This window comes from Castor canadensis, chromosome 13 (genome assembly GCF_047511655.1).
Source record: "Castor canadensis chromosome 13, mCasCan1.hap1v2, whole genome shotgun sequence".
Taxonomy (NCBI): domain Eukaryota; kingdom Metazoa; phylum Chordata; class Mammalia; order Rodentia; family Castoridae; genus Castor; species Castor canadensis.
In genome coordinates, this window is record NC_133398.1 from 35,778,013 (window position 1) to 35,801,763 (window position 23,751).

General features: G+C 49.6%; 1 protein-coding gene across 1 annotated transcript in view; it reads left to right on the forward strand.

Annotated features, from left to right (window-relative positions):
* The window catches only part of Shb (SH2 domain containing adaptor protein B), a 122,008-nt gene that overhangs the window by 46,031 nt on the left and 52,226 nt on the right, over positions 1 to 23,751 (forward strand). The window contains exon 2 of the mRNA XM_020157883.2: positions 1,323 to 1,443. Coding sequence (XP_020013472.2) covers positions 1,323 to 1,443 — 121 coding nt within the window. The remainder of the gene's footprint in view (positions 1 to 1,322; positions 1,444 to 23,751) is intronic.

Here is a 23,751-nt window from a genome sequence, read left to right on the forward strand (position 1 = left end):
TCTGCAGATGTCACATTCTGGGCAGCCAGTGGGCTGGCGGTCACTTGTGTCCACCGCCAGAGCTGCTGCCATAGGCTACTATTTGCTGGGCAGACAAAGGGGGATTTTTCCCTTCCCTACACTTTATAGGCCCTGAAAATGCTTTACATTCCAGGAGCTGGGAGAGTCTGGAGGCTCCTGTGGTTTCTAATTAAACTCATGATTTAAATAACAATTCAGTAATCCCAAGGGTGGAGGGAAATGCTAACCTTCCTCCTCTCGGAGCAGCGGTTGGGTGGCCCACAGAAAGGCTGGGGACCTGTCCTCTGATAGGTGAGTGGGCCAGGGAGACTCGGAGTTTGGGGTGAAGCTGGTGTTTGGTAGAGGTGCAGGGTGAGTGGGTTCTTGCCCTTTTCCCTCTGGTGAGTATGCCTCTCACAAAGGTCAGGAAGTCAGAAATGGACGAGAGTAGCTGGCAACTGGAAATTGTCAGCTTTCTCCAGGGAAAACGTGGAACTTGGTCCCAGAAGTGTTAGAATTCCAGATATGCATGTTCTCCTGGGAGTTCCTCTACGCCTTCTATTCCTCCCCCCACCTGCCCAGGTGACTCACTCTTCTTCTGTCAGTATCGAAGAGGGCAGGGCTGGGCTCTGGCAGACTGACAAGTGAGGACACAGGAAGGGCCCTGCCCTTTGTGGACTCAGTAACCCAGGTGTTGAAGAAGGGACCTCTGGCCTCCTGTTGCCAAGGCCTTTCCTGGCCCTGGCATTTGTCTGTCCATCCTGAGCTGCTTCAGTGTTTTCATTTGGCCTGTCTGGGGCCACCATCATCTTTTACAGTGTGTTGATCTCACCAGATTGTTGTCTGATGACCCAAGGCATGATTGTGTTCCAGATTTGGGGAAAATGGAACACTGAATGTAATTATCTCTAGAGGAGCTCTTTTGTGTCTCAGCCAGCACCAGGCCCATGGCAGCATTTCTAGGCTTTCTACAATCTCCTTTCCAACTTTTCCTCCACTTCTGTCTATTAAACTGAGTCACACACATTCCCCGAAGACCCCCTCTGGGTTCTCATCTCTGCTGATATGTGTCTGTCCTGACTTTGGCTCAGAGGCCCTCTGGTCTCATTTCACTAACTGAACCAGAACAGGCTGAGTGCACAAGTCTGCACTAGGGGGTGGGGCATCCCTTGCACTAGAGAGGGCATGGGCTTAGATTCCTGCCTTTCTTTCCCTTCCTTGTTTATCTACCCCAGGCTCAGATGATGTTTGCTGGAACAAAGCCTAGCTGTAGAAAAAAAGAGCCAAGGTGGCCTTATACCACACCCTCTTCCTCCCCACAGGTCACCATAGCTGATGACTACTCGGATCCCTTTGATGCCAAGAATGATCTCAAGAGCAAAGCAGGAAAGGGGGAGAGTGCTGGCTACATGGAGCCCTATGAAGCCCAGAGGATCATGACAGGTAAGCACAGTGTCTTAGTTCATTTTCTGTTGCTATTATAGAATACCTGAGACTGGGTAATTTATAAAGAGAAGAGTTTTTAGTTTACAGTTCTAGAGGCTGGGACATTCTAAGCTCAGGTGGCCACATCTGGCCACAGCATCATGCTGTGTAATAACACAGCAGAAAAAAGCAGAAGTGCGAGCAGACACGTGCCAAAAACAGGGTATGTGTCTTTCTTTGCTTTATAAAAACCCACTCCCATGGTAATTAACCCAGTCCCACAGAACAAGCACTCATCCACTCCCAGGAGGTGGCATTAGCCTGTTCATGAAGACTCCACCTGGTGACCCAGGCACCTCCCACCTCCCAACATCATGGCATTGTACAACTAGTGAGCTCAACATGAGTTTTGGTGGGGACAAACTATACTCAAGAGTAGCACATGGGACTCACAACTCAGCAGGGAGGTAGAGAAGGAGCAGGGGCTGGCCTAGGCATTCTTGGCAGCCTTAGCAGGGAAAGTTGTGCTTTCAGGGCTGTGGTCAGGAGGCAGGGCTGTATTAAATTTTCTCCAGTTTACCAGCCTATGTTTCACCTGTATCAGGAAAAATCTAATAGGGCACAGGCATAAGAGTATCATGCATGGACAGTTAACCAATGATTTGGGCTAAGAAGTAAATGGGTAAGAAAGAGGGGAAGTTCAATCAGAAATTTTGGACTGGGGAAAGATGCAGCACTTGAGACATAAAACTTTACTTGGAGATTCCTAGCAGCCAGAGCAAAAGAGAAAGCAAACTGGGTCACCTTGCTTTCATTGCTAAGAAGAGGGAAGACCTAGTCATTAGTAGGGCAAAATTATCCTTTGTCATGTACCCAAGAATCTTTGTTGTGGGGTTGGTGGCAGCATGAAGAGTGTGGTCTCGATGGAGGGTTTATTGCAGATGTAGAGACTTTCCGCTGTGGCTGGTCCCTGGTGGGCTTTGATGACAAAACCTTGTCAGAGCAGTTGTGTTGGGCCCAGAAAATGTGACTGGTGTATAGCATCCTACAGGACTGTTTTGGCAGGATAATGCTTGGAGATCACTAAGGAGTGAATGGCTATTGGCCATCTTGAACAGAACCCCATTGGTTGGTGGGAAGGTCACAAGTAAAGGTGAAGCTGCCATTCTCCTGGCTCAGGACATCCAGACAGAAGAATAGCCACCAACCCCACACAAGGCACGAATAGGAGTGGGGCTCACAATGCTGCAGAGTATGAAAGAGATGAAGTCTAGAGCAGGTTTGGAGCTGCCCTGGGTTTTTGAGACCTGTTGAGTTGGTATCCTGTATGTCTGGGGATTCAGGACACAAATGCTCCTTTCTGTGGCCCTGTTATTATTCATTTGATATTCACATCTTTGAGTACTTTCCCTAGGATCCCTGCCCGCCCCACATATAGTTTTTTTCTGGCGGTGTTTCACTTTTGCTAGGCAGGCTGTCTACCACTTAAGGCATGTCCCCAGTCCCCCTTTTTGTTTTTTTTTGAGATAGAGTCTCACTATATAGCCTAGGCTGGCTTTGAATGCTATCCTTCTGCCTCCATCCCCTTCTGGGATTACTGGTGTAAGCCACCATGCCCAGCCCTTGATTCCTCTTGAAGTTGGAGAAGGAAGGGAAAGGAATGGCATTTAGGGATTGCTTAATGTGTGTTGGGCCCATGCTATACAAGACCATCATTGTTTGTTTATTTTCCTTTGGTGGTGCTGAGGTTTGAACTAAGGCCCTCACATTTGCCAGGCAGATGCTCTTACCACTTGAGCCACTCCACCAGTGAGACCACCTTGTTGAAGAATCCTAGTATGAGTCCTGGCTCATGCACCTCCTGTTCAGGAAGAGTGTTGTATGGGAAGAGTGAGGCAGGGAGTAATGAGGGCCTAAGGCCAGACCTTTGGGGAGCTGGTCCTTGTGCACATTCCCATGGTCCAGTCCCCTGGCCAACCAGTTCCTGTGGGAAGCCAGGGGCAGGAATCTGAGCAGGTGTTTGGACTGGGGTCCTGAGAAGGGGCAGTCAGCTCTCCTCCAGCAACTTGGGGAGCTTACCACAGATGCCCGAGCCCCACCCTGCTACCTCCAGGGGGCGTTGGAGGCTGCTCCAGCCCTTAGGCTGGCAGTGCAGCCCTGCACCTCTTCCAGCACAGCCAGGCTACATTCAGCAGCCAGTGGCTAGGACTTAAAGGTTCTAGCTACTCTGGTTCTGAGAGTGACTTTAGGATATCCTAGCATGTTCAGGGGGTCTTCAAGGATAGCCAGACCTGACAGCTTCATTTACACATGGAGAAACTGAGTCTAGATAGGGAGAGACTTGCCCCAGGATACATAAAGAGTTGGTGGCAGAATGCTAAATGTGACCTAGACTTTTCAAGAGAGCCTTTGGATGAGGCCCGGAAGGAAGGGGATATTTGTGTTGGGTGCTGGTGTAGCTCATAGAGGGGAAATGGCAGGAGTGACCCAAGGCTGGGCACCTGGCACTGTGCCAGGTTTTCTGCTGAGCACTGTGGCATACATGTTCATCTAGTCTCACATTGTTGCTTCAGAGCAAAGGTCTGGGTTTACAAGTGAGAGGAATAGGTAAGCCACTTTTGTGGTCTTACAGGTAGATGAGGCAGCTCAGCCTAAGAGCAGAACATGGGCAGTGCTGTGGGCTACTGGTGGGCTGTCACCAGGGTTAGAAGGGGGTAGTAGGGGCCTGGGCTTTGTGGAGGGTCTGCCATAGCCTGATTCCTCTGGAGTGGAGCCAATTCCTGCTGTTGCTGCATGGGCCACTCTTTACAGTGGAGTGGCCACACTTCTGGGTAGAAGTGTCCTAAGAGCTGGCTTTTTAGTGAAAACAGGACAAAGTCAGGCAGTAAGCACTACTCAGGAGTCTGCTGGACCTCATGCCTTCTCCAGAGATGCTATCCTATTTGTTGCTCTTTGCTTCCTCATTTGGAGGCTGTGGCCCAGTTTCGCCACATTTTTTGTTTTTAAGAAGATAGGTGATTAAAAAGGACACTTCCTGGTTGTAAGGATCTTGCCAAAGCTCCCTGTGACTAAGGATTCTTTGTGTGTACAGTCACTACAGTGATTGATTGGGTGGACCCTGGCCAGGGTGAGCCATCAGCACATAAATGCTCCAGGAAGGGATGGAGCTTGCTGAGCCAACCTAAAGACTACATAGATGAGAAAGGTGTGTGCATGTATGGGGGAGGGGTGCAGTGAAGCAGGGATGGCACATTAACAGTTAAGTTTAGCCTTTTAGAGTGACCCTTTTGGAGCTGGACATTGAGGCTTATATCTGTGTACATGTAACTTCTAGTAAAGGGACAGCATCCTTTATGCCTCTTTGGTCGGCAGCCCTGTGCAGGAAGAGCCCAGGCTGGAGTCAAGCTGACCTAGAGTGGCCATATATCACCTGAATGACCCCTGGGTCTCAGAAGCCATGAAGCAGGCAGTTGTGGTACTTGTAGTCACTTTTGGTTGCTCACTGGCTGTGATCCTGGACAACATGTTCTGTGTCTTTGGATCTCCCTGTGTATGGGAAAATGAGTCAGTATGATAACAAGGATGATGGTGAAAGCAGCTGCCAAATTCCCTAGTACTTGTTTACAGTGAATTCTCATTGGATCCTCACCATCCTACCCCGAGTGTAGGGGCCCCATTTTGCAAATGGAGAAACCAAAGCACAGGAGGTTAAGCAACTAGCCCAAGGCAATCCAGCAAGTCAGTTGTGTTTGGGTTTTAACCACTGTGCAGCACCTTTTCTCCAGGGCCCGGCCAACCTTGGAACACCTCAATTTGGTGTTCAGATTCCCAGCACTGCTGACTTAGCTTAACAGACTAGGTTTGGTCCTCTATATTCCTTGGTTGTGGGCAGCAGTGGTGGGGAGCTTTGTGAAGAGAAAACTGGGTGCAGCCAAGGGACTACAGCCCAAATGAGGGGCATGGAAAAGTGTGCCTGTTTACCCCAGGGCTCGTCTCTCTCTCTTAATTTATCTTCTCTCACATATTCCACTTTGTGTCACCTACAGGAATCCCATTCTAACTCGGGTTGATGCTCAGCTCTTCATGAGCCCAAAAATTGTACTGACTGCCCAGGCCTCATGTTCTCACTCTGCAGCATCTCTGGAGGTGTCTCCTGAAAACCCCACAGTGCTATGGAACTCAGTTGGAAAGCTAGGGAGTCAATCCAAGTATTCCTTTTTGTGGATAGAGAAACTGAGGCCCAAAATTCATAATCCTTTTGAGATTTTTCTAACACAGAGATTAAATGCGAAGCTGACCTGTGAAACAGTGAGCTGCCCATCCCTGAAGGAATCCAAGCAAAAGTGAGACAGCCAGTATTAGGAGATAACATGAAAGATTGTTAGGTTTTAGATGGGTGGTTGGCTCAAGAAGCCTCCGAGGTCTGCATTAACTCTGAACTCTGAACTCACTATGACCTGCCTTTCATGTACAGTGACAGTCGTCAGTTGTTCATGACCTGCTCCATGAACCAGAACATTTCTGAATTTCCTTCCTGCTCTGATGTCTATGCATATGGTGTCCCCAGGCTACACCTTCTGTTAGGCCAGTGGTCAGACTGCTTCACAGCCCAGTCTTCCCCTTTCCCTGGGTCTGCATGCCCAGACGGCCTGGAGACTTGATGCAGTAGAAGGTGCTGCACTCTCATTGGGCCATGTGGGTGCTTGCATGGGTCAGGCTGTTTGGCCTATTGAGTATCATCATTGGAAAACAGGGCACACAGTGCTGATGTGAGTCCTACATGGAAGATCAGCTTTGACCGTGGACCTGAGATTGTTGTTATGGGAGCAAAGGACTTGCTTGGTCCTTCCTATGGTATTGTGTGCTATTGAATTTTCTGGCCAGTCTCTGTCAGGTCCCCTGCCCATCTGGTGGCTGTGGGGAGAGATTATGAGAAGTCTATGAGAACTTGACATAAGCACAGTTGTGCTCAATGATCTATAGGATCAGTTTGGCATGGCCCTAGCCACAGAAGAGAGCAAGAGGCAAAATGCAGCACAGCTGCTTTTCCTAAGTTTACATTCAGAGAAAGAACTAGGAACAGTAGGTTTCTCTTGTTACAGTGTCATGCCCCTCCCCTAGAACTGCTGCTCCACCTCCTTTTTTTCCCACTGGATATAAAAGACTTGCTGAAGGAAGATGTGAAGTTTTTTGATGGGGGATGTTGATTGGCTAGCTACGGGCTGCTTGTGAGGATGCTGGCTGCTGTGTCTCCACCAGAGCAGCTTTCTGCACTAGAACTTTATACATAGGCTTTAGAAAAGCTAAGCTAAAGAAAAGCTGAAGAGAACACGGGACAGTCCTAGTCTAAGGACTGAGACTTTAAGAGTTATGCTAATGCAGTTTTTAGATGTGGCTGCTGTTGTTTGTCTACAAGTTTGAGCACTGAGACTTTAAAGGGAACATGGGACAGTGCAAGTCTGAGGGCCAAAACTTTAAAGGGAACATGGAACAGTGCAAGTCTGAGGGCAAGACTTTACGAGAGATTAAGGAAAACATGGGACAGTGTGAGTCTAAGGAAAGAGACTTTAAAGAACAGAAAAGAAGAAAGACTTTAGAAGCAAGGTTTTAAGATAGAGAAAAGAAGCAGAGTAAAAGAAGCAAAGTAAAAGAAGAGTTATTAGAGAAAAGAAGTAACAAGGCTGTTGTGCGTCTCCATCCGAGCGCCCAGCACACCTGATCCCAACTTTCTGCATGTCTGTCTTCTATCGTTTGTCCTTTCTGCATATCTAGTCGCCCCCAGTTAGGTCAGGAGGAACCAGGAGCATGAGAAAGCAGTGGCATCCCTGCCAAAGCAGGTGCTACCACTGTCTTCTGGAAATATCCACATAGCAGGGAGGTAGGCAGGAATCTGGAGTGGCCAGTGGCTGCTGCACTGAGATGAGCAGGTGGATCCTGAAGAATTGAAGAGGAAGGAGTGTCGGCTTCCAATTTGAGCATTTTAGGGGTGGGGTTGGGGGACTGGTGATCCAGGCAGCGGACAGCTTGAGCAAAGGCCGGGTTGTGGGACCTTATGACTAGAGAGGAGCCTTTGATAAGTTAATGTGTGAAGGCACCTGGGGCGGTAGCATGTAGAGAGGGGTGGGGATCGTGATAGCTTAAACACAGAGTATTTCCACAACTGCAGTCTTCCCTTCATAGCCCAGGTCCTGGGAATTCTCAGAGGTGGTGGTGGGATTGACCTGTTAGTCTTACAGAGGACTTCCTGTGTGCCAGGCATTGCTCCGAGGATTCACTCATTTAATCCTCACACCTGGCCTGGGAGGCCTGTATGCTTTCCTACCCCGTTTTACAAAGAGCATGGTCTTGGCAGATGAAGTAAGCAGCTAAGCAACCAGCCGCACCAGTATGAAGCAGCACCCGGAAGCCTGCACTTGCAGCCAGCACCCATTCACACTGTTCCCAGAGGGTCTGAGGAAGTAACTGGGAGGTTTACAGTTGCCAAGGCCCCTGCTTAGGTGTGACTAACCCTTCCCTCGGCACCCTTTATAAAGTTATTCAAAGTGTCATCTCACAAGATGAATCACTTAAGCATTAATTGAAAGCATTTTCACATAATTTTTAATATGTAAGCAATTACACATTAAAAAGTCCTTAGCATGTTTTTATTATTAGATCAACTTTATAGCATAATAAGAGGAAATTAAGAGAAAGTCATTTTGCATGGAGCCCCGCTGCTCTGACGTGGCCGCCTCCCTTGCTTACGCTTGCCTTTGGCCTTTTGTAACTCCATGTATTGCCAGTCCCTGTCAAAAGGCCAGAAGGGACATCCCTTTGTATCTTCTTGTGCTCTGGTGTGGTCTCCTCCATGGCAACACTTTCTGAGAGGATGGTGGTGTGCATTATGTTGATGACTGTCTTCTAGTCATGGCCTCTGTTTTAGGAGAAAGGCTGAGAATGTAGGCGCTAGCCTTGGCTGTGTTGCTGGTTTACTATGTGATGCTGGGTGAGTTACTTCCTAACTCCAGGCTTCAGTTTCCTCATCTGTGAAGCTACGTTCTGCTTTTTTTCACTAGGTTTCATAAGGATCCAAAGAGGTAATGGATCGACTTTATAAGCCTTGAGGTTGCCTGCTTCTGTGGACACGTTGGGCTTCTCCAGCTGCCCTCCTCAGGACTGCCTCTGACAGCCCTGGAATTCCTGCCCTACCCTTTCCATGCAGCACTGCCCAGGTCTTGGCAGGTAGTGAGAGGAGCTGGCTCTGCCCCTCCTGGGAGTGTGCATGCTGCCCTCTGCTCTCAAGGCAGGCAGGGCACTGTCTGACAGCCATCTCCAGAGGCCTTGCCTAGCACTCTTGTTCTCTACTGGACTCCTGAACACCAACAAATGCCCCTTGGAGAAGGGCCCTTGAGTCTCTACCGGGTATGGGAGAGGCTGTCTCTGGCTTCTGCCTAAGATTCTGTTTCTTCTGTATTCAATGTCATCTCTGCCCATTCCGGGCAACTGGTCTGGGAGTTGAAGGACACAGGACCTTCCTGTGTGAAGTGCAGGCCCTTCCAGCCCAGCTCTGAAGTACGGTGGATTCTGCTCTCAGTGCACCCAGTACACGTGCTCTCATCTGCACCTGGCCTGCCCTATACACACTGCTTCCCAGTGTCCCTCTGTCCCTGCTGCCTCTCACCCTCTGCCTGCTTCTGGCTTCAGCTTGTCCTAGTGGTCACAGCTTTCCCCTGTGGAAGATGACAGAATAGAACTGTCCTTGAAGAGTAGTCCTTTCTGCTTGAGGCCCAGAGAGGGGTGTACTCTGGCTATGTCACCCAGCAGCAAGCCATAAAGCAGAACTGGTCTCCTGACTTCCAACCCAGGGTGCCTGGGCCTTATTTTGAAATCTGTCCTCATCTCCACCTTCCTGGCAGACAGAAGGCTTGGCCGTGGATGGTGCAGAGTTCCCTGGCTAGTCTATCATTTACCAGAATGACTTGCCTACTGGACAGGAAGGAGATAATCAAGTGTAAATAGATATTGTATTAGTCACCCAATGACTTTCCTGTTCTTGAGAAACAACAGGGCTCACACACCCAGCCCAGTGGTGCTCACCTGCCCAGCTGCAGGCCAGGAGGGGAATGGGAAGCTGGGTTTCCATGGTGACAGGGGCCACTCTGGAGTCACTTCCTCTGCTCTTCACATGCATACCCTTTTCCCTTAGGACCCTTGACACAGTGCATTCAGGTTCTCAGGAAAGGTGCAGCAAAATAGGAACAGAACTGTTATCCTTGCACTCAGGAGACAGAGGCAGGAGGATCATGAGTTCCGGGCCAGTCTGAGCTATGTAGCAAGATCCCAATTAAAAAAAAAAAAAAAAAAGGCTGGAACAGTCTGAGAATAGCCATCAGTCACTGACAGCATGTTTGCTAGGCCTGATGAGGGTGACCTTGTCATATGGGGGAGGTCAAAGGCACCCACAACAAAACTCAATGACTGTAGTATAAACAGGCCAAGGGGAAGGACAATGGAGAGAGGACTGGTCTTGCAGGATGCGAAGGAAGGGGTGGTCTGCATGACTGCACAGAGTAAAGTTTCCCCAGGCCACTTATCTCACACTTACCCAGCCCTTTCTCTACTTGGTCTTGTTCCTTAACACTTAGTTTAGTAACACTTAGCTTTTTTTCGGAGACGGGATGGCTGGTTTCTAACTCACAATCCTCCTGCCTCCGCCTTTCAACTGCTAGGATTATGGGTCTGCACCACCACGCCTGGCTTAACACTTAGCATTATGGAGCATGCTCCATATTTTACTTCCATTTGTCGTGTTAATGGTCTGCCTCACACCCAAGGTGGGGATGTCACAAGGGTGGGGCCATCCTGTTTGTTGTTTGCAGGAACCTCAGTGTCTAAAGCAGTACCTAGCACAAAGTAGGTGCTCTGTAAAGACTGATTGAGTGAGTGAGTGCATTAATCACTCCAGGGACCCAGGACTGGTCTACAGAGTGCTGGATCCTCCTCAGGAACCAAGAGACTTCCTGAGCACTTGCTAAGTGGGTGGGGACAGGGATGGCGAAGGAGCTGGCTGTGATCTCTGGGTGGCAGATAAGCTACTTGGTGCCTCCTGGCTGGTTCTGTCTCTGCAGCTGGTAGACTGTGTGGAAGGTCTGATTTCACCTCTTCTTCCCTCCCTGGGCTGACAGCTCCTTGAAGAAAGGTTTTGTTTTAACCTATCTTCGTTTCTCCCCTGGACCTGGTAGAGATGCACTAATTGAAGGAATGAATGAATGAGTGGTACTGGAATACAAGCCAGTGTGGAGAATGAATTAATGAATGAATAAAAAGGAAGCAAATAAACGAGAATTCACCGTCAACAACTTTTCCCATTTGGTCAAGACCCACTTGCTGGACGTCTCAAGGCCTGCATGAGGGGAAGGTACGATGTGCTTGTTCATCAGATAGCTCTTTGTGGGTACCTTCTGGCTCTAGAGCTAATAGTCCTTGTTCTCATGGTGCTTGCACTTGGTGCATGATCAAGGGGGCAGTGTCACCTGGCTTGGATCTCATCAACTTACTTCCTAGACCCAGCAGCTCCAGGTTAACAAGGCTTAGAGGTCAGAGACTTTCACCTTTAAGAACAGCATGGAGACTTGGCCCAGGGTGTGGCTACCTTTGCCACCTGCAGAGGAAGATGGTCTCAGTGCTGTCTTCTGGGGATGAGGGTCTGGCCTATGGCCTAGTGGCTGGCAGGTGTGTTCCACTCTGTTCTTGGCCTCCATGGAGGAGCACACCCCGAGGGATCCATGGATTGCTCCTGTGCTGCTAGCACGCAGCTTCACAGGTACGAGGCCCAGGGTGCTGACTGGAGCCCTTCCAAGCACTTAGCTACCCAGGGTCTCGTCCCCAGGAATGCAGTCGCAGCCCGTCTTTCTGGCAGCTGTGAGAGAAGTAGGCATTCAGCCCAGGAGGGAAATTTGGAAGAGAGAAACTCACTTCCTCACCCCTGTCCAACCTTGTATTTCAGAATCCCAGAGAGACAGCAGAAGATCTGAGGTGCAAAAACTATGAAAATATCCTGTCCCCAAATAGGCTCAGGGACTCAGGTCTGCCCAGCCAAGCTCCTGCTGCCTTCCACTGACCCAGCAACTCCCTAGTGTTGGGCAGGGCATGAGGCAGTGGAGAGGCACACACTGCAGGGGTGTGACAGTTCCGAAGTTACGTACAACTTTGTGTCCTCCTGGGTGTGTGGAAGATTAGAGCAGCAAGGAGCAGAGCCTGAAGACAGGTTCTGTGGTTTGGTCTTCTGGCCACAATAGTCATCTGGGCCAGAGGGTTGAGGCTCCTGGGCAGTGGCTGCAGAGGTAGAGCAGGTGGGGTGGGAGAACTTGCTAGCCATTGGGGTATAGTGTATAAGGGAGAGGAGAAGCTGGGGTGACCCTTTATTGGAGTCCTTAATGAGTGGAAGGTTGGGAATATTGGTTGCCCATTGGGGACTATCCTGTCTCAGAAGGGGAAGGGAGATTGCTGGGAGGAGTCAGTGAATTCAGATGTGGGCACTCCTGGGATTGGAGAGATTTGAATACATTGGCATGTGCTGTAGAAGGTGCTAGAGTCAAGTCAGGGGAGAGCCCCAATGTGTCCTTTCCATGAGAGGACTGCACTCCTGGTTCTAGGAAAGGAAATGGTCTGCAGGGCTGGACAAGGAGGCTACCATCTGCAGCTCCTAGCCTCTGAAGCCCAAAGGAGATTCAGTGATTGCCCTCTACCCTATTATTTGACTAATTAATTAGTACTCTCCTCTAAGTAGGGCTCAGGCTGACTTTTTGGAAGCTTACAGAAATGATGGAGGTCTGTATTTAAAGGTGTCTTTTATAGATTAGGCCAGGAACCTCCTTAAGACTCTGGGAGGAAGCAGGTGGGATTATTTTGCAGATGAGAAAGCAGAGTTGTGGTGGGCAGCAGGAACTCTGCCCCCTCCAGTCCCTGATCTCCTCCAGGGATCCCTGCTGGGGTCTCTGACTGGTGGTACAAGGAATAGAAATAAGCAGTGTGAGGGAGAATACATAAATGCCACCTCTTCCCCTCTGCCTCCCAGGACACAGCTTGTAATCAGACCCACCACCTAACAAGGAATGCTCTGAGGATTCTCCGCAGAGGTCAAGCTCTGTTGTTGGTCCTCTGTTCTCACTGTCACTCCCTTTTCATGCCAACATGGCACTTAGCATGTCACCTCATTTCTTATATGCTAGATTGGAAGGCTTTGGCAGGCAAGATCACAGGGTGGGCAGGGCTCAGAACTGCCCTCAGACCAATCTGTTAGAGCTCAAGTTTCCATGTGGGGACTGACTCATGTTCCCGTGTCCCAGCTACATGGTTGTCCATGAAGCCACTGTATCCAACATCTCAGCCCCTAGTGACCTACACCCCTTTCTCCCTGGTTAGGTGCCTGAGCCCTCATCTTCCTCATGCCAACAGCCTTTATCATGCCTTTCTTCAGCACTAGCAGCTTGTTGCCAAATCAGGGACAACCTATGCCTAACTTTTCTAGGTCCCTCTCATTTGTGTCCAGACATGGTAGAGGCATGGGGAGAGTTTGGCTCATCTTGATACCTTTGCTCTTGTAGGCCGTTCACCTCTCAGCTGGGGTTCATCTTTCCTGGAAGCCTTCCCTGACCTGCAGCTATCCCAAGTCTCTCAGTCCTTTAAGTCCAATGGACCTACTGGCACTCAGTTTCCTGCTTAAATAGTGCGTTTGCTGATGCACTCTCTTGGCTTCCCTCCTCATCTCCCTAAGGCCAAGGAAGCAGTACATGGGTTGTTTCCATTTTACCAGTGAAACCTAGGAACAGAGGCTGAAGTGACTACCCAGGAGGACCCCTGGGAGCTGTGTTCCAGAGGCTGAAGAAGAGCCTCAGTGGGGCCATGATGCCCTCAGCTAAGAGAAGCACATGGGGCTAAGGATGGTAAAGAGAGAGCCCAGCAGCTATGGTATCAGTCTGGGTGGATCTGAGGGGTTAGCTCCTGCCCTCCTCAGTAACAAAAAGCTAACACCTAGTACTGGGAAGACCACACCAGTGACAGTCTCAGCATTACACAGAGCTGAAAAGTGGCCTGTTGGTGACATCACCACCTCCCCTCCAGGGTTTTCCTCCCTGTTCCTGTGCTATTTCCCCTTCCCTGTGTAGAGCTGCTCATGTTGAGCGTCTTTGCTAAGGAAAGAGCTCAAGCTGACATCCACAAGCCTTCCCTGGGTTGGGGGTGAGGGGAGCAGAGCAGGTGGAGGGGGCAGGTGGGATGGTGTCAGCCAGGTAAGATGGAGGAGGAGCAGCCACACCTCCCTAGCTACTCATCCAGGGGAAGCTGATGATGGAGCTTTGCGGAGCACCCATTGAGCCCCTGCTATTCTGGGTACTGTGCTAAGTACAGGGCTGGGAACTGGAGCCCACCTGGGCCCTGCCCTCCAGAGGGCCAGTCTTCTGGGAGTGACCATGTGATGTGGAGGTGTGTCAGGTATGTGGGGCAGGAAGTGATCCATTCTGTTTGGTTGGGGATGGGCACTTGTCACCTGTAACAGACTTCTTCCCCCTGGTGACATATAGGAAAGGTGTTGGGGTCAGAGTCAGTGAGGTGCTGGCCCAGCCCTGGGCTTTAAGGGTAGAATTGAAAGGATTGTTGGAGGGTCTGGCCTGGAACCCAACCCCAGGAAGCTACTGTGTTTTGCTGCAGAACCTCAGATTAGTACACAGTGCCCACTCAGATCAGTCTTTTAGACCTCACTGTCATCCCCAGCACACCCCAGGCTGCCACACAAAATGAACCTGTCTTTGAGCTGAGCTTCTAGGGAAGCTAGATGATATTTTATTATTTACACTTGGAAATTAGAAGAAACAGTTTGCTTATTATTATTATACTCAGCCTTGAAACTAAGCTTGAAACTTATTTTCATCTGGACCAAGATGCATTGTGTTCTCATTCTCAAGCCTTCCAGTGTCAACGGGAAGCTCCTGGTTGCCTTGCAGCTGGTGGCGGGGGGGAAAGAAGAGGGCAACCCATGCCCTGGGGTTAGCTCCAGAACCTTCACAGGAGTATGTGATCTCTCCAGTGAGACTGGGGTGTAATCACCTTTAAAACTCTTACCGTCTTCACTGTGGGGGACTTAGTACAGTGTCCTGAAGTCTTGGGGGACTAGAGCTGCAGCTAAAATCCATGGTCTATTTTTAGCTGACTTTGACCTGAGCCAGTGATGCCAGTGGAGAAACCTGAACCTACCTTCTCCTCTGTGGCCATCATCCTCCTGGAGTGAAAACTTCAGAGCAGGCTGGACAGGGAGAATCTGTTCAGCCCTCATTTTAAAGGTGAAGAAACAAGGCCAGGGGTTGGAGGAGCTGCTACTGAATGGAGACTGAGGTATATGTAGTCCTAGCTCAGCCTCCGCCATCCTTTCCTGTGTGGTTGGGTAATTCTGGCCAAGCAAGGCCTATAGCCTGTGTCTCCTTGTACCCGGGGAGCGAATTACCTATAAACAGCAGGTGACTTCTCCGTGGTGCATGCCTCAGCCTTTGGCTGGCACCCTTAGAGTTGTCGCCTTCCCCTGTAAAAGCCCCACCCAGGTCCCCTATCTGTAGCAAGTGATGATTTACCTTTCTTGGGTTAAGGGTCTAGGTGGAAAACTTTCTTGTTTTGGGAAGTCTTTGGGTTTGTGGAAATTCCTCAAGGAATTCCTCTCTCATTCTTTCCAGTTTTTTTTTTTGGTGGAGGGGGAGAGGGCTAACTGCCATCACCATGTATATTCACTTCTCCTTTTACTGATTACAAAGCACTTTCTTAGACATTATCTGATTTTTGTCCCCCGAACTACCCTGGAGGCAGTCCTTACTATTCTCATTTTTAAGACAGAAACTGAAAACCAGAGGATATAGGCGACCCATCAGGGTCTAGGATCTCTTTCTGCTAGTTACTCTCTCCTTCCCCTTTCTTCCATTGAGAAGAGCTTGTGCTCAGGCAGGTCCCATTGGGCGGGGTCTCCGCAGAGAGGGGTGACTCAACTGCCTCCTGACTGAGGGAGAGATGGAAGGAGATGGATGGTCTCTCTTCATCCCCGACCTCTTTTCTGTAAGGCCTCAGTGAGTTAAGTGTAGGTGAAGTAAGCATTGGAGTTAGTGTGCTAAGCCACTATGGGAGCAGTGTCCAATGTAGCCCACCTGAGTGAGACTGCCAGGTGAGAGTGCCCAAAGGACTTGGCTTGGAGAAGCTGTCCTTAGCAGAAGGACAGAGCAGCCAGGATCTCTCCAGCCCACATAGAGCTTGTATGTTTGTACACTCGAGGCAAGGAAAGGCACAGTCGTGTCTGGAAAGGGCCCCAGCTTTGACACTAGACACAGAGCTATAATTATCATCTTTAATTACACGATGGTGCTCTGCCAGAGAGACGAGCTTGGTGATCACCTCATCTCCTGACAGGGCGGCTCCGTTTCCCTGTGTAAGCACCGACACAAACACACGCTCACTTGAGGTTTCAAAATTATGAAAGGGCCATTCAGAGTTGCTTCCCAAGAGTGCCTGCCTTCTCTTCTAGGAGAAAGAGGCAAGCCATGTAGAAGCCATGCAAGTGCTTTCTTGCCTACTGCTGTAAAAAAATGTCAACTTCTGAGTTGACTCGGTCTAGGAAGTCGAGAGAGAAAATAAGCCTTTCCTGGTACTAAGGGGAAAAAGACAGGTCAAGCAAAAGCAAACCCCTTGTTATCCATGCCGAGTGCATCCTTGCTTCTTTGATTTATCACACTACTCCAGGAAGATGGACAGGGCATGGGGTATTGTTTCTTCTATATAGATGGGGAGATAAAGGCTCAGAGAGGCTAAGAAACTTTCCTAAAGTCACAGGAAACCAGGACTGGAGCCTCACCAGGTGAGTCCACACATAGTGCAGCAGATGCACAGGTTCTTTAGAAGGCTGACCAGGTTCTCCTTCTACCACACCAGGCCACAGTGAAGGTCCTTCCTCAGTCAGGTTGCACCTAACCATGTGGGGGAAGCTGGGACAAGGTGTGTGGGTGGTGTTGAGAATGCAGTCTTAGGCATCATCCTTAAGAGCCTAGGAGTCTGCATTATATAGCATGTGGGCTCTGTGGTTTGGGGACTGGGGTCCGTCCCATTGCAAAGAGTGCAAGCCTGGGTTTCCTGAAACTCCCAGGCTCTAGCCTGATCTGCCAGCAGCTTTCTGACCTCCTCTCTCCTTCCCTGTATCCTCCAGAAGGGCAGTGCCTGTTCTCTTCTCTTCTTGCCTTGAAGACATGGCCTTGGGGCTGGGAGAGCAGTGGAAACCACCTACTGTGGTGCAGCATTCCCTGCCCCCACCTTGTGTGGGCCTAGTGCTGGGCCTTCTTGTTGTTAGCCTTTCCAGAGCTGTGCTTCTGGCAGTGAGGATCCTGTAAATGTGGGAACGGAGCAGGGCTGCGGACTGAGGGTGTGGTTATGGGGGAGGAATCAGGACAGGACTACATGGCTAACTCCACTTTCTCTGACTCCTGGATTGACTTAGGCAAGGCATTGACCTTCCTGGGGCTTCAGTTTCCTCATCTGTCAAGTCAAGTCTTCAACCTAACCCAGAGGTGACTTTAGGGGTTGGCGGTAGTAGCAGTAAGACATGCTAGACATGTACATCCTCCAAGCTCAGAACTCGGTCTCCCAAATGCAGAAAGCCTCCCTGTGCTGGCTGTTGGGTTTGGCTGACATCTTCTGGGTCCCTTTGTTCATTTGTCCCCAGCCACAATCAGGCCTCCACATGATCATATCTTGACACAGCCTGTGACATTCAGTGCCAACAGCTTCCATTCAGATCCTCAGAAACCTGTTTATGGAAGCTGCACTGGCCTCCCTGGGGGATGCCTGCTCCAAAGGGGGCCAGTTTTAACCATACCTGCTTTAAAAATAATTTTTAACTGTCCATTAAAGGGCTGTCATTTTGCACATGCAGCATCAGAGTAAAGAGGAGGACAGGTTCAAGCTTGGGCACTCATGGCAACATGCACTGTCTCCTGGCTGTGGGGGGAGTGTCCTTTTGGAAGGGAGAGAGAGAGCAGAGGGAGGTAGGACTCACCTGCTATGGACCCTTCCCAGGTCTTCCTCCTTACTGTCCCCTGATGAGTTTCCCAGACCTGGCCCACATCTGTGAATCATGTTACTCTACTGCTGGACACCTTCACAGATTTCCCAAGGCCTTCCTCCAGCCATACCTCCCTGGGCTCCAGGCAACATCTTCCTGCTGGGCACTGTGCAGTGCCCTGCTGTGAATTCCTCTAGCACACAGCCAGCTTCTGAGTGACGCACAGACAGTGCCCTAGAGCCCAGTGCAGGGCCTGGCACTTTTGAAACAAGGTGAAAATAGGCCTTTCCTCTATTTCCATGAAAGCCTCGCCTTTGAAGTTGGTTTAATGGCTGAAAATGTAATAACCAGTTGGACCATATGATGTCTGTTCATAAAAAAATGAGCACACCAAAATAGGGTTTGTGGCTATCAGAACATGTGCTCTTCTGGATTTGAAAACAGGGGGTGCCTAGACCATTTGCCTGACTCTGGGGGGTTGTTATAAGTCCCTTGGTTGTCTGTGTTTCTGGGAAGTTTATGGCCTTTGGAGTCACTTGTAGTTGGGAAACCCAGGCCAGCAGGATAATGGTGTGACTTAGGACTGTGTAAAAGTCCCTCAAGCTGCCTGCACTAGTGCTTTGGAATTGTAATTCTGAGAGCTCAGAGCAACAGAAATGTTGTAAATCCTCATCGTGCTCCCCTTTACACGACACCAGGTGAATGGGGCAGCACTTCACAAGCAAAGCAGTCTTACCAACACAGAATGCCAGGCATGCCTGTCACACAGGCCTCTGCTTACTCAGTTGTTCTCCCAGTAGTGCTGGGAGCTAGAAAGATCAGTGGCTCCTATTCTTCACTCCATTCCAGGGCCTTCTGTCCCTCAGTAGGGACAAGGCTCTGTTGTCCTTTTTCTCACTTGTCCCACACTGAGAAGCTGCTATCTGCCTGGACACCTGCTCTTTGACAGACTGGCCACCTGGTGTCTGGGTGAAGGAACAGGTTGCCTCAGTCTCCATCTCTCTTTGTGTGTGAGAGGCTCAGCACTGCAGTGGGCTGAGGGGCAGCAGGCCTTGGAGGGGCCTGAGGAGGTCACAGCTGTGAAGCTCGGGTCAGCCACAGAGTTGAGTTGATTTGAAAGTGCCATCGCAGCACTTTAAGGATGTTCTGTCCACTCAGGGCACACAGGAAACTGGCATAAATGAGACCCAAGACAAAGTGAAAAGCAGAGGTAGACCCAGGCTGGGCTTCATGGATAGGGAGCTCCTCAGAGATGCTCCAAGAAAAGAGGGGGCAAGAAAGCTTTCCGAAGAGTTGAAGCCTTACCAGAGCCTTGAAAAATGAGCAGGTAGGAGGGAAGAGGCCTTCTAGGCAGTGGAGGAGGGGACTGACATGGTGGCCCTGGGGACCCACCAGTAGTTTCGTGGGTCTGAGCTGATAGCTGAGCTGGGTTCTGAGGATCACATGGAGGTGGGCACCATGTGAGAAGACAGAGAGAGGGCTTTCAGGTGAAGCAACAGCCTGTGCCATGGCCAGAGGTGGCAAGAGCAACCCTGAGTGACCAGTGTGGCTTCAGTTTTACAGGCTTGCTAAGGGCACATAAGGACATATAGCTGCCACAGTGTCCAATGACCAGGGCTTTCCAACCCCACCCCTCAAAAAGGTTTGGGCTTTATCCTGGGGATTATTTTGAGTTATTGAACCTTCACCTGTCCACTACACCTCTCACCCTTAAATTTTCCCTGGGTCAAATTGTTGAGCTCATTGGATTCCTGCTGATACCAGGCGAGCACTGGGCCTGTGACACACATTCATCACATAGACCCTCTACTTTCAAAAACTGATGTCAAGTTGGAAAATTAGTCTGTATACAGAGAGTCCTCTGGCAGTTTTAAAAGCCAGCATTGGAAACGTCTTAAGGCCTGGGTGATTAATTGACATGAATGGAATAGATAATCATGCTAGCCCAGGGCACCAAAAGGGCAGAATTAATTCCTCCTGGAATGGTTAGGTGCAACATTTGTAGGAGGTGAGAACTAACTGGTCTGGAAGGCCTTTGGGTGTTGAAAAGAGGAGCTGAAAGGGAAAGTGATTGCTAGTGGGTGGGAGCAGGCCTGACCTTAGCCCAGGGCAGGTGCAGCAGTGGACACCCTGAGGTTTGTCACCATAAATTTGTCCAGCATTCAAGGGCTGGGGAGCTAGCCGGTATCCTACAGATAAGGGCTGTAGACTCTTGCCCCACGTGTTGACTTACTTACAGTTATTTTTAAAGAACTGCCACTTTACTTGAGTACTACCCTCAGAGTACAGGCTTGTACAGTCTGGGAATGTGTGCTTGCAGAGGCCTGGGACCTGGGTTGAGAACCCTCTGACCAAGGACTGAACAGGCTGCTACCTGAGCTCCAGCTGGCCTGAGTGTGTGATCTATGTAAGAACCTGGAAAACTGACTTGTGTGTGAAGGAATGGTCAGGGTTCAGGTCCCTCCGGAAGCTGAAACTATTAATCAGGTTTGTGGACAGGTGGCCCACAGCTTCCTCAGGAGGCCTCCCGGCATACTCCCACCTGTGGACCTTTGCTGACTGGATACACAGAAAGGCAGTCATTTCAGCTTGGCCACTTTTCAAAACAGCCATTACAGGTTGTCCTCCATGTAGAAAAATCTCCATAAAGCACCCCAGTACATTCCATTTTAAACAGCAGGAGCTTCCTGGTGAGCCTGAAAGAGGAATTCGTTGCAAATTAAACCCCCAGAAAACAGAATGATTTGACCTGTTGGATGGAATTGCTGGATATGAGCCAGCTGGATGTTGAAAGACACCTACCCTAGATGATGATTTGAGTCTTAGAGTAATTGATCATAAGCCTTTCCTTCTGGAAAATATAAGGGAATGTGCTTGAGGGTCCCAGCGGGACCTCCCCCTCTATGTAATGGGTAGAAATGGTGGGGTATGGGCCAGCTCTCTTCAAGCTGTGATCAGGGCCCCTGCAGGAGCCTATAGGTTTTTGGGTAAGTTTGTCCCCCTCCTAACTTAGAACCACCCCTCTTTTCTCTGCTGATTGGGTCCCCATATTATTCCTTCCTTTATTAATAGAAATGACATTGTCAGTGATGGAAGCAAATTGGGTAGGAGGTGCTCCCCAATGGAGGAGGGAGATTTTTGGGATGCCTGGAGACACCCCAGCAAGACCTTTGTGGCTTTGTCTTCCCCAGGCTTAGAGCACACTGTGACTTGGAAAAGAGGAGCTTCCTCCTAGTCAGGGACATGGAACAGATAGTTGAAACATCAGGTCTGAAGGCCAACAGGGATCCACACTGGAGGACACCCTGTACCCCAGCAGTTTAAAGATTTCTGGAGGGGGTGAGTGGGATGCATTTTGCCTCTTTTTTTCTGTAGGAGGAGGAGGACTAGCAAGGAGCCTTCAGGTCATGTGACCTGTGGCCAGTATTGCCTCTATAGGGGGATGCGAGTGACATCTGAAGTGCTCGTCTGCATGGGAGCAGCTGTAAAATGACAGCTGCCACCCTCCCCTCCTGCTCTGTCCAGCCCTCATCTCCCCCAGTGTTGAGTGAGGAGGCTTGTCTGGCAGCACCACTAGGTTGTCATACCACATCAGTTGTTGTAGGTTCCCAGCTCAGGGAAACATGCCAAATGCCGGCAGATGTATACCAATGACACACTCAGGAAGAGAGCATTGGTTCCAGATATGAGAGGGTGGAGGCATCACGTGAAGGTGCTCTTTCCCTGTTGGACTTGGCGGCGGCTGCCACGTGAAAATGTGTCATATTTCTGAACCCTGGAATCCAACCATATCTTCCCAGAACCTTGTCAGAGCGTGCAGGTCTTTCCTTTGGAGGCAAATATCAAAAATATTGAATTGTGAGGTAGAAGTTGATTCTGTTGAAAGGTACTGTGCAAGACGGAATGAGATGTCTGTTTGTGTGGACTTGATCTGATAGACCATGAGTCATTTGTACCAGATATCAACTAGAAATAAGGCTGTGCATCCGTGCATATGCATGTGTATTCCTCCCTAACGTGTAACACATGCACAGGGTTTTATGGTTTACAAGCCTCTTTTATATCCTTTGTCTGGTTTTATTTTATAACAACCCCATGAAGTCGGTATGACTATTCTCTACACTCCACAATAGATGCTCCACTGGGTACATCCCTCACCAGAAGTATGAACTGGTGAAAGTCAGGGTGTGAATCTAAGTCTCGTGAGCCCAATTCCAAAATGTGCCTATTTGTATGTAGTATTGCCACTGTGTTCAATACCTGGGATCAGAGAGGAAGTACTTTATTACTTGGATTGTATTTGCATTTACTCTAACATTTGGGAATACCTACATGCTTGATGTTCTCGTTTGTTACTCACTGAGGCCTACTGATGTCATCTGACTGGAGCTATTGGTAGCCCAAAGAGGTTGGAGGACTTTCCAGGTTCACCAGGTGGGAGGTGGCCAGATGAGAGTCTAAGGTCTCATGAAAGCCTTCTGCTCGCTCACATTACAGAGTTGCTACAACCATATATAAATAACAAGGGAGTAACTCAGGTCATTAGGCCACCTAACTGTGGTCACTGCAGATGAGGAAGCTGCCAGGGAGAGGGGTTGCTAGCAGGAGCTGGGGCCAGTTTCCTGACTCCCAGCCCTTATTCTGCTCACTGGCCCTGTAGGTCTTTGGAATGCTGTTAGGGTTGGAATCAGATTGGTATCACCAGCTTCCCAGTTGGAAGAGAACTTCATATTCCAGAGTGTGGGCAACCCCTTTCTACCAGGCACAACTGAATCTCAGGCTTACATCAGAAATTCTTTATTTCTCAACAGTGAGTGGGAACTTCATCCCACTTTGGCCTCTTCACCTCCCTGGGCTTATACTTTCTATATGGCAATATGTTGAGCTGCCTTATTTTTAGCTTGGCTTGTTTTTCTTCCTGTAATTTCCTTTTTCTTCTAATTTAGCACACGCATGCGCACACACACACACACACACACACTCAAATAGGCTTCCTTACCCATCCTACCCTCACTTTTCATTTACTGGGTCATAAGACTTAATCCAAGAGGCAAGTGGTAAGCCACATCTGGCTCCAGAAAAAACGGAAATCCAGCAAATCTCCAGGATCTCCTTATAACACGGACTGCTGCTTGTCATTTTATTAACGTCTCTTCACCTGTCACTCACCTTGACTGCTGCTGACTCCTGGCTGAGACACTCACATGTGTGTACCTGCTAATAAATGCTTCTGACATTCCTTGCAGAGAAAACCCGCTCACCAGAGTGGATGGGTGGCTCTGAGGGACTCCGGCATTAGGCTGCTAGAGGCCTAGAGCGTGGCAGCAGGGGTGCATGTATACATATGTGTGCATACATGGTGCTTCCAGACCCTGCCTCTAGCACCTGTGGCATAATCCGGCTACAGGCACTCCACAGATGATACTTGCCACTAGACTACTTGGTGAACTAAACATGTTGGTGTCCTTTATTTCATTTACCACCTGATGTGTGGTGACAGGGAAGCAGTGAGAGTCCAGCTGAAATTTTGATAAAATATGGTCCTGGGGCAGTATGACTTGTGCAGCCCTAACATGGGATAAAATGTGGAGAAAGGAGGTGGGGGAGGGGAACCCAAGGCCTTCTTGCCCCTTGGCTGCTCAGAAGCCTTCGATGTCTTCCCTCCCTGTTGCTGTTCTGCTGAATCATGGGCAGTTAAGCAGGTAGTATTTGAGCAGATGACATGCTTAACTACATAGCCCCAAGAAGCCTGTGTGTGTAGGTTGTGGGCTTCTCTAGGGCAGAACCTGGTTTTATTGGCCAGTGTTTCCCCATGAACCAGCCATGCTGGTGCTCAGTCATGTGAGCAGGTGACAGAATGAACTAGTGGAGTGATTTGTGTATATGGACTTCCTCCTTCCTTGTGTGTCCAGCCGCGTGGGTTCCCAGCCTCAGAACTCTGAATCCATCTTCCAAAGCACACCTCCTGTGTGGGAGCCTGGTGTCCTCTCAGTCTGTGGACTAGAATTTGTGCTGCTATCACACTTTTGATCCCTTGACAAGGAGCCCCCTTCAGGAGATAGCCTCCTTTATGGGGATATTGAGAGCCTGGCCTCCTTCATCCCAAGCATGCCTACCTTTGTGGGGGTGACCTGCTTGTAGACATCCAGTTTAGGATGGTTTTTGGATCAGGACTTTCTGTCAAAGTTAGGTAATGGAATTAACTTTATTTGAGACTTAGAAAGAATGTCTACCCCTAGAAGGGTGGAGACCCTTTGTAGCAA